General features: G+C 34.6%; 1 protein-coding gene across 4 annotated transcripts in view; it reads left to right on the forward strand.

Annotated features, from left to right (window-relative positions):
• CPS1 (carbamoyl-phosphate synthase 1) overlaps positions 1–14,143 on the forward strand; it is a 155,751-nt gene that overhangs the window by 106,362 nt on the left and 35,246 nt on the right. For all 4 annotated transcript variants that reach the window (XM_008999418.6, XM_054257904.2, XM_035305601.3 and 1 more), the window contains 3 exons: positions 11,071–11,212; positions 12,508–12,573; positions 13,028–13,091. In XM_008999418.6, coding sequence (XP_008997666.4) covers positions 11,071–11,212; positions 12,508–12,573; positions 13,028–13,091 — 272 coding nt within the window. The remainder of the gene's footprint in view (positions 1–11,070; positions 11,213–12,507; positions 12,574–13,027; positions 13,092–14,143) is intronic.

Genomic DNA, 14,143 nt, shown 5'->3' on the forward strand with positions numbered 1-14,143 from the left:
TGGCATTTGATCTTCTATTCAGTCATTATTTATTGGATACCTACTATATGTAAGGCTTTGTGCTAGTTCCAAAGCTATTTGTTGATGAATAATCACTAGTTATTGAACCTATAATAGATTATAGGTTTATAATCTATACAAACAGCTATACATAGACAGTACACATTAATGGACATATGAAAAGCAGAAATATTAATTCATGAAAGTTTAATGGAGATTAGAAACAAAAGCTCTTAGCTTTTACACATGTTATCTCATATAAGTCTCAATGGACTGGTTTTTTTTTGGAAGGTATGTGTCTCTGTTCCATATTTTATGAAACAAACGATGACTCAATGTTTAGGTGGATTCTCCAAGGTTTTACAAGTGGTACATGTTGAAGCCAGGTTTTGAGTTCAGAAGTTTCTCAGTCCAAGGACAATATTCTCTCCTTCAACTGTCATGGGAGCCAAAGGAAAAGAGAATTTAAAACAAAAGACATAAAATAGGAAGACAGTTTCAAGAGGATTGTATGGTTTAGAGAGAGAAGAAAGGAACAGAATTAAGTCCACCTCACTTGATGTTGGGTAGGTAGGAGTGGAAGCTAGACTATAAGGAAGAAATACATAGTGAAGAAGAAGAAGCAGGTAAATGTATGAATTCTGCTCAGAAACTGACAAATTCTGTTTGCTCTTTGTTCTATTTATGCCATTTTGGCCTAACAGTGAAAATCTTCCTATGAGGAAATTAACATAGTATAAGAGGAAAAATTAAAGTGGATATTATCTACCTGTTTGTTCATTTCTTGAAATCGTTGATGCCCCACAGTCCTACTTCATTGTTGTGCAAGTATTTTATATATCCTAATATCATCACCCAATTAAATTGTATATTTCATCAAGGAAAATATCAAATACTGTAGTGCCTTAATATGCTTTTATTATAGGTTTTGCTTAGCAAGAATTTTGTTAATTTGTATGAGTGCAGAATAGAGTTCACTATGGCATAAGGCCTGTGGCATTATTTCTGAAACAGATACAAATGGTTTTCTATTCTTTATTTGTCATATATTTTCTTGGGAATTGACATATAGTGCTTTGTATAAACACTCAACAATATTTATGTAATATAACAAATACATATTCTTGGTAGAAAGTGAAAATCATCATTATCTTAGTGATGGCAAAGGAGGGGGAATTGTAGTGGAGCAAAATGCATTATTATTTCTGGCTGTTCAAAGAGATTCAACAAAATTATTAATTAGAAAATACATAGCCCCATATATAAACTGTGTTGGAAAATACTGTAAATCAACATCTCTAGGTTTTAATTTTTAAAGTAGTTATGTATATACTAATTAGTTAGGAAGTCTGTGCATAAACTGTTTTTTAAAGATTTACCTAATTGTTTTACATTGTCAAAGATTAGATACATGCAAGGACTATAGGTATATTGTGAAATCTCTAATGTCTGGTGAGAATTAACCAGTGTTTGTGTACTGTTGATCTTCAAAAATTATCCATATTTTCACATTTTTGCATTTCCTGAGAAGTTTTTGTGAGAAATATTCCTAGACATTTTTAATTGTGTGAAAGGATATGATTTTATTAACCAGTGAAGAAGGTTAAGGCAAAAATAAATACCTATTTAAAATACAGATATCTACTGTATTTCTCTGGTGACCTTAAAGTACATTTGTATTATAATAGAGGTGAAAAATATCACTATCCTATTTTTATGGATGGTGAAAATGAATCACAAGAGGTGTGTGTCATACTTTATGTCACAGAAGTCAGAGGAAAGCAAGGAATCTAGTCCAGGGCTCCCACTTTCAGTTTCAGTCATTAACCCTGTTCAAAAGCTTCTTTTTAGAGATATGACTTTTAAATCAGACAGCTAGAAATCAGTTCCTCCTTAACTGTCAAGTTGTGAGCTGCCTGATTGTTGACCCCACTTAGAGGGGAAGCATTGTGAGAAATTTGCCCTTTCCCAAAACTCTTGGGGGAAAACACAGGAAGTCTGGCAGGGAACAAAAGCCCCGGTAAGTCACCTTTGAAAAATTTAAACAGGATTTTCAAGGGTACAAAGACCGAGGATAAGAATTTGCTTTTTAAATTTTGCTTTCTTTATAATCAAAGATTGTATATATATATATATATATATATATATATATATATATATACGTAAGTCATATAATCTTTGATTATAAAGAAAGCAAATATATATATACGTACATATATATATGTATATACAAAACACCTATACAGATATTTTTTCTTTAAAGTGCAAATACTTTGTTTTCCATGTTTAGGCAGGTGTGAGCAAAACAACTCTTGAACATAGAATGGAAATTAAATTCACGCAAAATAGGCTGCCAGAGCTATAATTACAGAAGCTAGATAATTCGTTGCTGACCGCAGAATTTCTTCACCTGCTAAATTATACCTGAGATGCGTTTATGGTCCATATAGCCTTTGATTCTGACCTTGAGATAGTCACACACTTCATATCCGAGGAGTATAAGGCAGCAACCATGCCTCCCAACAGTGGAGTAAATGCCTGAGAGTGCTCTTTCCAGAAGATCAATGTTGATTTGCAAGGAGTAAAAGGTGTGGTGGCCCTCACCACCTCAAGGTGCGAGTACAGGAAGACTACACAGGAGAGGAAAGAAAACAAAGAGCTGAGGGGCTCGGCCAAATTTAGATGACTTGGTAGTTTTGCTCTGCTAAACTCCTCCTGCTTCTTCTCTTCCTCCTCTGCCTCTTTCTCCTCCCTGTTGGTCCTTTTCTTTCCCTTAGTCTTTTTCCTCCAGTATTTGCATCTATTAACCATTTAATACCTTCTTGGTGTTGTGCTAAACACTTGCCACATTTATCATTTCATCTGACTGATAAGTCTTTTCCTCAGGATGGTGGAGCCTGATGGCAGGTTTCTGTCACAGGTGTTTGCCTATCTAAGGGTGAAGTAGGCATTTCGATACTCAGTCTGTATAACTCTAGTAGTGATAATGCAGTAGCCATCGCATCAATATTCAACTGGCAGTATCAAATTGCAGCTGCTTCTTCTACCCCTCCCCTTCTACCCACTCTTCAGCTGATAAACTGATTTTATTGCCCATCCTTGAGTCTAGGCAGCTTGAAGAGTGAGTCATTTACGTTGTTCTTCGAGTATATAGTTGTAGTCTCAAGCAGATGATAATTTTTGCTATCATGGCTACTAATGTGTGTTTTATATGTCTTCTTATAAAAAACCCAGATAATAAAGATATCTGCTTTCCAGGTAGGCAGTAAGCCTTGTATCAACATAGATTGAATATGACATGTCACCGGGAATTTAATTATAGAATTTTCCCACGTCCTCCTAAAAATGACTTCTCCTTTTCCTCCTTTCTAAAAAATGCCTTACATTTTCTCCTTCAAGAACTAGAAAATTGTCGTCAAAAATTATTCTTATCTATCTTTCATTTTTCTTGGAAGAAAACTATGATGTAGTTAGTAGTAGATAGGCTCTGTTATTTATTTTAATAAGGCTCTAAGTAATTGTTTCTAGAAGTCAGAGAAAGATATATTGAAAGTTTTATATATATATATTTGCTGCTTGGTACAACCTATGTGATGTTTAGAAAACTGCTCTGTGGAAACATGGTGATTTAAACAAAGATGATGGAGATGTGTAAAATATAGGACTTTCACATAAATTTATTTGCAATAACAAATTGTAAAACACTGAAGAATGCTCATTCAATCTCAGTTTTCTATGAGGCCTTATAAAGCATATCTTTTTATCTGTTATATTTAAATTCTGTACACATAAAAATCTTATATTCAGGGGAAAACCCAGAGTTTTGCTTACTGAATACATCTTTATTTTGAGGAAAGCATACATTGAATAGATTTAAAATTATAAGCAAATGTATTCATCAGAAATAACAGAAGCAATATTTCATAGTATGGAGTTAGCCCTTTAGTTCAATTGGCTAAAGCAAAATCTATTTGATTGGTATCAGCATGCTTTTCTGAATATATCAGAACACCTTCTTATATACGAATTGACATAGGTTACTACTTCGGTTAGGCACTTTCCATTTGTTTTTCATCTGGGTAAAGATGAAAAGCAAAATTCAAATTTTGCAAAATCAAGGGCAGAGAGAGAGAGAGTCATTGCATCTCAAATTAAGAACCATGAAAAAACAAAATGTGATTTATTAAGGCTCAAAAATTGCAATTAACCTACATTAAACTTTTTTCTTCATTATTATTCCTTGTAATCATAGAGCATAATTATGACATTATATTCAATACTAAATAAGTGGCTTTACCAGATAATAGTAATATCACAATATTGCTGGATTATTAGGGTGATTAAAGGTTAGTAAAAAAGAACATGAAATTCAGAAATTTAAAACTTACCTATTTAAAGATGGCTACAGTATCAGTTTTTTATAAGATTTTCTTCTTAATGTTGATTTTGCCATTATTATAACTAGCCTTTAAGATGAAAGATAGTTTTAAGTATGCTACTTTTTGAAAACCATTACTTATAATATTTTAGCATTATTGTGAGAGAATCTGGGTCCATTTATCACTATTAGATAATTTTCATGCCACATTTTTACATGAACATTGGATCTAGGTATTATTTGTTCTGTAGAAGAAAGATTCAGGTCTTCTTAAATTCCTTCAGAGACCTCATTCCTATATAGAAACAGCAATGGTACTCAAAAATTAAGACAAAACAGTAGTGTCTACCCAATTGCATGGGTTTTTATACATTGCTTTTCTAAATGCTACTCCTATTTTTGAAAATTGTCTTTTGCATTTCTCTTAAGGAAATACATAGCAACCTGTCTCCTTGAATGAAGAAAGGTGACAAATAATATCTCCACTGATGGCATTATTTGATTGTGGCATGGTCTTGAACCTGTGAAATGCCAAAAATAATAAGTGAAGCAGTAAAACACTCAAGAGAGGCTAGTGAGGGTTCATGAGGCAGAGAACATATATCTTAGTCAATTCTCTTATTAAAGCAGTTGTCATTACTGAACAATAGGCTTAGTTTTTTTTCCTGATTTTTTGGAGTTTTTTTTTTTTTTTTTTTTTAAGAGGATAATAATAAAATTGCAAACCCACCCCATAATTGTAGGCCAGGTGGAGTGCTCATTTTCACATTAGAGCTTGTGCAGTCTGGAGGGAAATTTGGTTTAGTATTACTTGTGAGTTGGTGGATCAGATAAAAGCCAGTCAAGTGGAAGAGAGGACTGTGTGAAGTGCACGGGCTCCCCTGGTAATTAGAATGCTGCAGGCGTTCCTCCAGTCGGCTAATAGATTTCCCCAGCTCCTCTGTGCCAGGTGAAAATTTCCTCATTAAGGGGAATTTATTCCATTTTCTTTTATCATTTATTATTGAAGACTAAGTGTGAGTGGAGGAAGTTTTAGAGATGACAGGGTAGAATTTTAAACAACAACAACAACAACAACAAAATCTACATTGGAAGTCCTAGAGAGCTAGAGGAAAGGCTTGTATTCTTTGTAAACCAGAGAACACACCAGAGACTTCCTGCTGTAGAAGCCCAGCCATGTGGTCTCACCATTAAAAGATTATGGCAGTGTGTAAAAGTCTGAGGGCCTGATTTTAAGACATTTTTCCCCCTTCTAAAATTTCAAACTGTCGCTTTTTTGCTGCTAAGTAGAAAGAAACTGAAGATTATGAAAAGGCCAGCATTATAGCCATTTGGTGTGTTGTTCTATTGTTTAGATTCTATCGTTCAATGATGAAAGTCTAACTTTTTTGAAGTTTGTCCTTGAACTCTGAAAGCAAGGCAAACTGGCAAGGGAAAGAAAAGTTGTATATACAGCATATTTCAGATGACACAGTTCTGAAATATGAATTTAATGTGTACATGTTCAAAAGAGATAAACAAAATACGAGTACATACTAATATATGTCAAATAACAGAAGGCTAATTTATTATGTGTATTTTAAAATTGTGTGCTTTTGTGCAACATGGTTTCTTTAGCTGATCACGTTTCTAGCTGTGTATAAAGCTGTCTCGATTTACAACATAATATAAATGGAATATTCCCTATTCAGGTTTCAAAAAGCAGTGTTGAATTATAAATTCAACATTTATATTTCTTTTAGTAAATATTCTGCTTTGAGTTTGTTTCAAATTAAGGTTTTTATTTTCCTTCAGAAAAATTAAAATGTTATAGCCTTGTTTAGAAAATAAGCTTTTACCTAGTTTGATTTAAAAAACAAAAACAAAATCCCACCATGATGGAAATTATTTTTGGCAAACAAAATAGAGGGAGTACAATTGGGCAGATAAAGATGAGGAGCATCTGTCTGAGTCTCCACATTGTTAAATGAGCTTTATGTCTGCTTAAGATTATTCATCTTGTATTTGACTCTGAGGAGATTTAACCTGATCTAAATCACTGTTCCAAAACTAATGAATCATGTCTTTGAAATGTCTTTTTTTAAATTTTATTTTAATGGAACACAAAATAAAATTTTCTATCAGAACAAGCTGGGACTAAAGTCAATTTTCTTCTGTGTACAATGACATATCAGCCAGCCCGGTATTACACAGGAGAGAGGAAACAGAGGAGAGGAAAGGTGAAGACAATACAGAGAATCGACCTGCTTCCTGTCTTAGTGTTAGGAGTACCTTGTGGAATTAGGCAGCACTGACTGGGAAGGGATCTAACTCACCTGTGCCTCTCTAATTGCCGTGGTGGGTCAGGATCAAAAATGATTGCTCAGTGAGGAGGATTGCTAAGTGATTTGTACTATTTCATGATCATGTCTAAAGAGCAGAAATAACCAGAAAGACCATGAATAAAATACTATAGAAATTACATGACTTTGAACATCCTATGATCACACATACTCAGTATCTGTATTCAAGTTAAGACAGATGAACATGAATGCACAATTATACCATTCCAATCTAATACATTCTAATTTTCAAGGCATTTAAAGTATTGTATTATGTTATTGATCTAGTTATTTGAAAATTGGGCAGAAGTTAAAGCAGTTTTTGGCTCACCAAGAAAATGTTCTAAGAATCAACTAGTGAGATTAAAAAATATGCAATGTGCAGGTCTAGCTTGATGCATCTGTTTCAAAATTCTCACCTGGTATGATTTAAGGGGATGCCTGTGTAGAAAGTTTTCACTCCCATTCTGAAGCATCATTCACAATCATTATTTTGTTTTACTGTTGCTCTTCTCAGACATTTCCTTTAAATTATGAAAACTCTGGTGTGGGAAATGTTATGGGCAAGGGAGCAGTAACAACTAAGTTAGTCTTAGTGACAGATGACCTTTTTTTGGTCACCAGAACCAAGTACAAATTTAAATAACTTCACTTTTTAATTCACAAGGCCAATTCTTACCAACCTTTTCTTTTCTTTTTCTCTTCTTTCTTTATTATTTTTATTTCTTTGCTGATAAGCATTCAGTTTTATTTTGTAGGTGGAGGAGGAAGACTTTGTATATTGCTAGATATGTCTGCATTATTCTATTAGACTCTTGTGGTAAAAAAGAATAAGAGAAATTATGCATAGTCCAGTAATGAAAATACTGCATTGCTAAATGTAGACAGAACAAATGCAGATTTATCGTATCCCTAATAGGAATGTGAGGAAGCTAAATTTTTCTCCTCTAATACCATTATTTATAATTTTCATTTTAAACAACATAGCGATCTTTGAAGAATTGACTGGTATTCCATGTAAGAAGGATGCAAACAAATAAAGACCCCCTAAAAATTGTAACAACAAACAAATAGAAAAACCTGACTGGCAAAGCTAAAGATAAATACATGACTTCTGCTTGTCCTAGCACTTGAAGAACTTGCATTTATGGTGCTGCTGTGCTAGTCCATGGTCACAATTACTGATGTGATTGTTCTTTTCAAGGCATTTGTCTTAAGAGTAGCTGGATGACTATTCAGAGTTAGGATTTTAGTCATTTAAATAAAAGTGGTTATTGTTCTAATTTAGAAAATTATCTATTTGTCAAGCACTTCCACTGAAAGGCTGAGTGGATACTTGCACATAAACAAATGAGAAGTTGGTGTGGGAGCATTTTCTTGGCGAAAGTGGAAACATACATTTCTAAAACAAATAGCAACAATAACAAAAAAAAATATTTTCTCTACTTTTAAAATTAATTTCTCTCTCTCTCTCTCTCTTTTTTTTTTGAAACTAAAAGTAACCACAAACTCTGGTGTTTCCAAGGCTCTCAGAAACTCAAAAGTCCCTTCTGAGGTAAAGCCTTTCCAGACTTCCCCATTGGAAGCTGGAGGCCTCTGCGCTGAGCCACAGCTTCAACTTATGCACACTTCTCTCATAGCACCTCTAGTGATGTAGACACATCAATGGCTCTTTGTGCTTTCTAATATACTCTGACCTCCTAAATGTAAGAATACAATATTTTATCTCCCATCATTAATGTAGGCAGCACAGGTCTGATACAGAGCACATGTTCACTAAATGTTAAAATACTAATGGAAGAGTGACAGTGAATATTGCTCTACTCTCACCATCCACTTTCCAATTCACTCTTTCAACTACAGGTCCTCAGTATGTTTCCCATAAGTGCCATGTCCACTGTTGCTCTCAAGCAATCACCAATACTGTTGCCATTGCCTATTGTCCATCTGTCAACTCCTTTATCTATATAAAGTTGAACTTCCTTTATAGCTCTGCTCTCATCCCTCCACTGCCATAGTCTCTTTTGAGTGCAACCTTTCACACTGTTATCTTTCTCTGGCCCCATGTAGCACCACATAGCTTATCCTTCCATAAAGTGTTTTGAATCACTATCCTTTCATTATCTCAAATATTGTTTCCTTATCTTCTGAGGTAGCACCATCTGGTAGAAATTTCTGTGGTGAGGAAATATTCTGTAATCTGCACTTTCTGACACTGGTGCCGCTGACCATGTGTGGCTCTTGGGCACTTGAAACCTGGCTTTGGTGACTGTAGATCTAAATTTTTAGTATTAAAAGGTTTAAATAACCACTTGTGGCTAGGGGCTGCTATGTTGAATGGCACAGTTCTAAAGCACAGGGCTTGGCACACATGCTTAATAATACTTATTATTGGATTGCAGTCAGGAATTTGACAGGAAAATGCATTGCTCTGAGAGAATACTTATCAAATACTTGAAAAGACTAAAATTCAAAAGAAGAATGAAAAGAGAAGAAATTAAATTTTTGGGGAGATTTAACATACTGATTTGAGACAGAAGGGAATTTGGGTGCAATAGAAAAAGCAAATTGACTAGGAAGAACTGTAGCAGAAAAGATTTAAACTAATCCTGACACTGGAAATCCAGAGAAATAGCCATTATGTACACCAGCTTGATTCTTTCTTCTCCAAACTCAGAATATAAATAATTAAAGCAGATTAATGATTAGAATGAGCAAAATACAATAGATTTTAATCCAATTACATTTTATTAACAAAATTTCATGGAAATGTTTTTTTAATACAAGTTAGATCTTCTGACAATACACTATTTTAATTTCATTGTGTTAACTATTAAGCTATTATAATTGAATTTTATTGTATTAACTATTACATGAAATAGCAGGCCCACAGGTATTTGGTTAAAGATGCTTTTGCAGTAGTATTTTATTCTCCTGGCCCTTCACCCTTTACAAATTATTTTTGCATGCATATTGAAATCTAGTTATGAGCTAATTTCAATCACTTCTTTGTCTTTTCTATAAAATAAAAAACCTAGGAAATTGAAGTTTTTATATCTATCTTCATTTATTTATATTCATAAGTTATATTTATATTTAATTTATAAAATATGTGCCTTTTATTTATATGCTTATATTTATTACTTATGTTTATCATTCATTTATTTATTTTCATAAATATTTATTGAATGCTGTCTGAGGGGCAGATAATGTGGTAGGTATGGGGAGTTATCTGGTAAATAAGCCAAATATATTCTTTGCCTTTATGGAACTTAAATATAGCAGGCAAAAGCCTGACTGATGTATAAAAGTTAAGAGACATTAAAAGTATCAGGTGATAATGAACATGCAAAACTGTATGCTTCTATGTCCATTGCTCCAAGCAAAAGAGGCAGTAAAAAGTGCAAGGACAGTGTGGAGGCGAGCAAACCAAAAGGCTTCACATATGAGTCTTGGCTTTAGTTGGATTTTGAAGGATTGCTGAGGATTGGGAAGAAGTTGAGATGGGAAGAGGAATGTCAAAGATGTTACAGATGAGAGAAACAACACAAAGTCTACTCTAGGGAAAGGAGCAGGGGGAAAAATAAGACAAACTAATTTGAGTGGAAAACAATTAAAACATGACAAAACTGTCTTCTCACATAGACAGATGAATAAAGTTAGTAAACAGAGGCAATTTATGGAGAGGGTATTCAATCTGATGCAAATTTGGGAAACCTAGATGAAGATGATTCTCAAAATTCATATGCAGAAAAACCTGGAGCCCAGGTTAGATGTTGAATAGCCCACAGGTTTGGGAATCACCAACCAGCCATGCTGCTTGAACACAGGACAGTGGCTAAATTTAGAGAAGGAGAGAGGGAAGACAGACAAAGTCAGGTAACGAAGGATAGAGCCATCCGGGTAAATGGTAACTGTGAGTAATAAAGTAGAACCAGAAACCACTTAGCAGAAGCCAGAATATCTTTTTTAAAAACAGATCATCAAAAGGGTCTTGTGATGACAGGTTGAGGAAGACGGAAATTGAGAAAGGGCTCCTGGACTTCGAGAGTGAGGTCTCTGATTATTACTAATGAGCACATTTATTAGAACAGTAAATGCACTTGCCATTTTTTATAAAAGCAGCAGGGAAGAGGTCGCATAGAGTGTGAAAGTGGGAGATCAGAGATTGTCAGCTGTGCAAATGTGGAAGACTTCACAGAGGCTAGACGAATGAGTGGGTTAGTTATTTGTGTATTTTTGAAAAATAACGGGACTTAAATGTGTTTGAAGGTGGAAAACAAGGAGCCCTTGGTGTTTTTGAAATTGAACTCGTCACTGCTTTTTATAGTGTTTGGTCTAAACATGACTCTCTTTTCTATTAAATCCTAGTGAGTCCATTACAGAAGAAACCCTGAAAAAGGCAAAGGAAATCGGGTTCTCTGATAAGCAGATTTCAAAATGCCTTGGGCTCACTGAGGCCCAGGCAAGGGAGCTGAGGTTAAAGAAAAACATCCACCCTTGGGTTAAACAGGTAAAAGAGTTTCCCTTTCTCCCCTCCCCCAACAGGATTTTTGTAGTAAAATGTAGGCCCCCATTCAAAAGGCCATTGTCAATAAAGAGAAGTGGGATTAAGAAGTGACTCTGTTCATCCGCTGATGCCCATAATGTCACCAGTTTTATTTAGCACATGATTAATTTTTACTTAAAAAAGAGTGAAAGGACACTAGAATGTAAAGATAGGAGTGAGTACCTGATTTTCTGTCTAGGCCCAACTGAACAAAACAAAACAAAAATTTAAACTATCTTTCCTCTGCTTTTTGACCTGTGTTCAAATGTGTAAGTAGTAAAAAATCTTTAGTGTAATCGAAGGACTTGAAATATCCTAGCATGGTGTCTGACCCTCTTGAAAATAATAGTTATCTCCTTTGGCACTAACTTTTTACAGGGTAATACTTTATATTAAGTGCCCCATCATTATGGTTCATTTAGTACTCATTGTGATAGGGCTGGGCATAATGAACTCATCTAGTATTCATGGCAATCATGCACGAACATTCATAGGTGTGCTGTTGTGCCTTTTTTTTTTTTTTTTTGGCCTTTAATGGAAGGGATGTCTTGGTTTAAAGTACCACCAGCTGGTTTTTGTCCTTTAAAACCATTGACTTTTCTCTGTGTGCTCAGGGGGCACATGCCTACCTTAGGTCTCAAGCTTGATGCTAAATATTTTCCACTCAGCAATTATTATCTTTCTTCTTTCTCACCTGCCTTACACTAGCTTGCCCTATCGGCCCAAATTCTTGCACACTAAGCTGAGCTGCTAGCCCTTGAGAGTTGAATTGATTTCCAAGTATGTTCAATGAGATCTTCTTCTCCCCCTGTCCATCCTCTATGGCTTTATGGTATTAGTGTCACCCCACCACTCAATGCCATAGGCAACTTAAATTCTGCGCATTCATTTGGAAACCTCAAAGACATCCTTGCATGTAGGTCATTTTGCTCAGAAATTTTATTTCATATACAGCTTTTAGAGAGCTGGTGAGGCAAGTCTTCCTAGTAACCAGTTGACTATAGGATCACTTTGCCATGTTCATGAGAGGTTCTGCTACAGCGATCCAATGCCCTGTTTCTCATGTGATAACTAGACGATGTCACTATTTTCTCTCTCTTGTTTTCAGAATTAGGAGGCAATTCCATGGGGCATACATTTTCCTGTCTGCATATTTTACAGTAATAGGAATTAAAGGAATATATATAAAGCACAAAAAAATTTAGTCTTGAAAAAATTATAATAAAATTCTCATCTGTTTATTTTGCTTTTTCTTACAGATTGATACACTGGCTGCAGAATACCCGTCAGTAACAAACTATCTCTATGTTACCTACCATGGTCAGGTAAGAATGGCTATATTGGCATACCCAGAAAGCTCTAGATTCACTAGACAGTTCACATTAGAGAATATATAGTTTTTACCTCTTTGGATATCCAGGTAATAAAAGTGGCATCATGTGTGTTGGAAATGATATGTTTCTGTACTCAGTCTTTTAAGAACTGCCTTAAGATAATGAAATCAAACCAGTAAAAAGATAAGAACAATAATTACATGATCATATAATTATGCTATGTTCTCATGACTATTTAATTTAAAAATATTGAGCTAGATCTATCTTTACAAGTAAATTGGGCTTGTATCACACTTTATACTCATGGGTTTCCAGAGACTAGTAGAGAATACATGATAACAAGAGGAACAATGAGAAATGCATACTTAACATAGGACAAATAGTTTAATTTAATTGAATAATAACACATAATGATTTCTGCATCTTCCTTCTCTTATTTCCTCAGGAGCATGATATCAATTTTGATGACCATGGAATGATGGTGCTAGGCTGTGGTCCATATCACATTGGTAAAATTATACATTTATATAGGACTTCACACAGTTTATGTTTTCTTCATGCAGTTAATTCCATTATTCCAAGACTTATGACAAATAAATGCTATGATAATAAATGTTTTGCAAGTTAGGAAACTGGGGTTCAGAAAAATAAAACCCAAATATATATAGCTATTTAGTGGTAGAGTGGGATTGAAATGCAGGTCTCAACTGCAAATTCTACCTCCTCTCATTTCACCATGTAACTTTATTTTCATCCTCTTTAACTGAATTGAGCCTCTCACTGGGGTTGGGAATGGATTAGACTTTGACTTTTTACTTTCCAGCATAGATTTTCATGAAGATTTACATTTCCTCAAGGACTTTATACATTAGCCAGAAATTACATTGTAGATACCATTTCTGACCTCATCCTTTGTAACATATGACTTTTGTTTATGTCAAATGCAAAGACCCTGTCTCTTTGGTGCACAGGTAAAGCAATATGTAGGCAAAATAAAACATACCCACCAGAGATTATGACATTTCTCTCTAGTCAATTAAATAACCACTAAAGATTATTACAGCAGAAAGTATGCATTTTAATGGACAGTGATATTAGTCAACACATGGATTTAATATTTAATCACTACAATGCCTTCTAATATGGAAATGATAAAATATATGATTTGAATATATGTAGTCTTATTCTATTACTTTAAGCATAATTTATTTTAGTTTTTACAATGAACTAAGAGCTTCAGTATATGCTAGTTTACCAATCTTTGGACAAATCTTGAAGTGGGACAAAAATGTTATATCTTTACCACCTTAGTCATTGTCTTAGTCCATTTGTGCTGCTTTAACAAAATACCTGAGACTGGGTAGTTTATAAACAATAGACATTTAATTCTCACAGTCCTAGGGGCTGGAAAGTCCAAAATCGAGTGCCAGGAAGTTCAGTGGTCTGGTGAGAGATAGGTCTCTGGTCCTAAGATGACGCCTTGAACCCTGTGCCCCCTATAAAGAAGGAATGCTCTCTTCACATGGCAGAAGGCACAAGAGCACAAAGGCAACAAGTTTCC

Source organism: Callithrix jacchus, chromosome 6, assembly GCF_049354715.1.
Source record: "Callithrix jacchus isolate 240 chromosome 6, calJac240_pri, whole genome shotgun sequence".
NCBI classification, from domain to species: domain Eukaryota; kingdom Metazoa; phylum Chordata; class Mammalia; order Primates; family Cebidae; genus Callithrix; species Callithrix jacchus.